The 3,689-nt window shown below is 39.0% G+C and overlaps 1 protein-coding gene across 1 annotated transcript; it reads left to right on the top strand.

Moving 5' to 3' along the window:
• Window positions 1–254: 254 nt before the first annotated feature.
• Window positions 255–1,922, top strand: LOC126790014 (mitochondrial succinate-fumarate transporter 1-like). The gene is made up of 2 exons (XM_050516137.1): window positions 255–766; window positions 1,058–1,922. The coding sequence occupies exons 1-2, from the start codon at window positions 386–388 to the stop codon at window positions 1,592–1,594; spliced, it is 918 nt and encodes a 305-aa protein (XP_050372094.1). The 5' UTR covers window positions 255–385; the 3' UTR covers window positions 1,595–1,922.
• Window positions 1,923–3,689: the final 1,767 nt, after the last annotated feature.

Raw genomic sequence — 3,689 nt, 5'->3', positions numbered from 1 at the left:
TATCTTTTTTTTTTTGAGAAGAATTGTTATGCTATCTCAAAATATACATTGGAAGAACATGTACACACAAGTGGAGTATTATTTGGATTAAATTGAATCAAAATATACATCACCTACAGAAACAAAGTTCAAAAATCTATTACACTGAAATATGAAGGGTGCATATATTGGAAACTATGACATTTTACATTGACTAGGATTAAAATCACAGTCAATTTATTCCTCTTGGGTCAAATCATTTACACTAAAACCCACTGAACTGAGAGACGTCTCTACTCCTCCTCCTCTTCCTCTTCTGAAGGAGACGAAGTAGAAGAACCCAACTTCACTCAACTTGTCTTCCACTTCGATCTCTCTGCTCCCCAAAACCCCAGATTCATTCAAAATGGAGAAAACCAAGAGCGACATCCCGCCCTACGTGAAGGCCCTCTCGGGCTCCCTGGGCGGGATTGTGGAGGCCTCGTGCCTCCAGCCCATTGACGTCATCAAGACCCGGCTGCAGCTGGACCGGACCGGGTCCTACAAGGGAATCATCCACTGCGGTGCCACCGTGTCCCGCACGGAAGGCGTCCGGGCTCTCTGGAAGGGCCTGACCCCCTTCGCCACGCATCTTACTTTGAAGTACGCTCTCAGGATGGGATCCAATGCCGTGCTTCAGGGCGCGTTTAAGGACGCCGACACGGGCAAAGTCAGTGGTCACGGACGTTTCATTTCCGGATTCGGCGCCGGCGTTCTAGAGGCTCTTGTTATTGTCACTCCCTTCGAGGTAACTAAACTGCATTGATCGATCTCAACATTAACTTAACTTAACTAGTTGTGTTTTGATATAGCGGGTTGGCATTTGCGTAGTTTGATTCATTTGTCTTTGCAATAGTATGCATGCTTGAGGTTGGTAGTTTGATATGAGTTTTGTTTTCACATTTTTTTAAGGTTAAGTTGATGAGGTAATGGAAATTAATTAAGGAGTTTAATTTGATATGAGGAACAAAATATTAGCTTGATTGGGGGAGAATACGATTTGAGGAGTTTTTTTTTAATTGAAATTGTATTTGTGCAGGTGGTGAAAATCAGGCTGCAGCAACAGAAAGGATTGAGTCATGAGCTTCTAAAGTACAAGGGGCCTGTACACTGTGCTCGTAGGATCATCAGTGAGGAAGGCATTCGTGGGCTCTGGTCAGGGGCTTCTCCAACTGTTATGCGCAATGGGACAAACCAGGCGGCCATGTTTTCGGCCAAAAATATGTTTGATGTTCTGCTGTGGAAGAAACATGAAGGAGATGGCAGAGTCCTGCTGCCGTGGCAGTCAATGATTTCAGGTTTCCTCGCAGGAACAGCTGGTCCCATTTGCACTGGTCCCTTTGACGTTGTCAAAACAAGGCTCATGGCTCAGGGCAGAGGGGATGGCGAGTTGAAATACAAAGGCCTTTTCCATGCCATCAGGACAATATATGCAGAGGAAGGGCTTCGTGCCTTGTGGAAAGGACTGGTGCCACGGCTCATGAGGATACCACCAGGGCAGGCCATTATGTGGGGTGTGGCTGACCAAATAATAGGTTTGTACGAGAGACATCATCTTCATGTTGCCACATTGTAGGTATCCATCTCATTGGTGTACTTGTTCTGGTTATTAATCCCATTACAAGCATAATATCTTCAGTCATTTTAGTTCTTAAAAATTCTTCTTCGAATTTCTTTGGCTTCTAATAAAGAGCAACAGTTCTCTATGATCTAATCAGCAGCTTTTTTAGTATAAGAGGGTAGACTGTAGAGCAGACCTGTTGCAGAAATAAGCTCATAATGAGATAAAGAGGGAACAAGGCATTTGATGTGTGAGGAAGACTTCCATGTATTTTGTGTCAGTGTTCTATACTCTTTTCTGGTTAATATTCTACACCACCCTTCATTAATTGACTAGACAATATGATATTCATTGTGAAGAGAAAAGGAACAGAACTTTCCAAAGAAGTGAGTTTCCTAACTGCTGTCCTTTTTATTTAGTTTTGCAGTTTATTGGAGTCATGGTTTTATGTCGAAAACACAAAAATAGAGTCATGGATATATGGTTATTGCTTTAATTCGTACTAGGAAAGTAAGGGTAAAGAATACTACTTTGATAAGAATCTATTTCTACTAGTGATAACTGGTGAAAAATTGTTCTCACTTGGCTAGGGTCTTTATAGTGATAGAAATCTACTACTGGATGTCCACAGTCCACGTAATGTGTTTATTGGATAGTTCATACTGGGAAACATAATTATATGGTTGTAGACTTGCAGTCTTGCAGAAGTTTGTTCGCGAGAGAAATTTCCGTATCATTATATACAAGTATTTGATTAATTCTTCTGGGTTTCAAGACAATCTGGTACAAATGTGAGATTAAGAATCGTAAACGTGACCTTTGTATTGTGTTATCTGCTATACCTTTCCTCTGGTCTAGAGAGGTTGGATGATCAATTGCAGCTATAGTTTTAACTACTTTTGTTCCTTTTCCCCTTATCTGTCTATGTTTAGCTTGAATTTCGAACACCTGGTGTAGGAATTGATTCTCCATCTACTTGCTAGGATTCCAATAATTAGGTATCAACGACATATCTGATCATTAGGTACCTGCAAATATGACCAACTTAAACATGACACAAAGTGTTTTCAATCTGATATATGTATATGTCAAAGAAATGATTGCAGTTTATATATTCATGAATCCTGTAAATAATAACAATGTATATAAAATTAAGTCAGTGTCTGCACTCTGCATAATTTATATAGATGAAATCAGTATCTTCACAACAATAGGGAGAACTAGACATTATATTTAGAGAACTTGTAACCTAGTTTTCGTGGTAGAACAATCTTCAGGTACAGAATGGTTATGCTGGCGGTGGAGGGCGAGTCCCAGATTTAAGCTATTTTAAGTTGGGGCTGCCATATGTAAAATCATTTGTCTAGTTTGAAAAGTAAACTACAATATCCTGATCAATCTACTAACAAATGAACTATCTCTTACAGTTTACCTTCATTCCTACCAGGACCTTGAAACACTATCAAGTTGCTAAGTGATAAATTGGTGTAATAGTTCCTGATTAAAACTCAATAATGATGCTTGTTTGAAAACTGGATTTTGTTTTCCTTGATGGCTATGACATTAATCTACTACTGGCAGATGATTCAGTTTAAACTTCAACAATATAAACTCATTTGGCGATGGTTGTTGAGAAAGTTTCCCTTGGGTTTTGTCACACCCCAAAACCCTGGGTGTGACTTAGAATGGTGTTGTTGCCCAGTGTATTACTGTTTTTTCTTTTTTTTTGGTATGAAACTTGCCTAGCATGTAAACATGCCTTTGATGTGCTTCTCCATAATATGTTCAAGTGTATTTTTCAGTAAATTTTCTGCCCCTTTTTTTCTTCTGTTTATTGTGTTCACTGCATGTATTATTTCATTGAGCCTCTAGTTTATCAATTATACCAACCAAGGTCTCTCAAGAGTAATTTGTTTGCTAAGACTACCAAATTATAAGTTGAAACTTCATTTTAAACTGAAGAAAAGTTATGCAGAATTTCTATGTAATCTGTTGGTGTGCTTCAATTTTTTTAAAACTTTGTCAAACTGCTGTTGTGAAAACAATCTATTAGCAACTGAACAATCTCATACAGTTATCTTCATTCCTATCAAGTTGGCATTTGGAACAC

Source organism: Argentina anserina, chromosome 4 (assembly GCF_933775445.1).
Source record: "Argentina anserina chromosome 4, drPotAnse1.1, whole genome shotgun sequence".
NCBI classification, from domain to species: Eukaryota; Viridiplantae; Streptophyta; class Magnoliopsida; order Rosales; family Rosaceae; genus Argentina; species Argentina anserina.
Note: the sequence above shows the minus strand (reverse complement) of the source record. Positions and strands in the feature narration are given on the sequence as shown.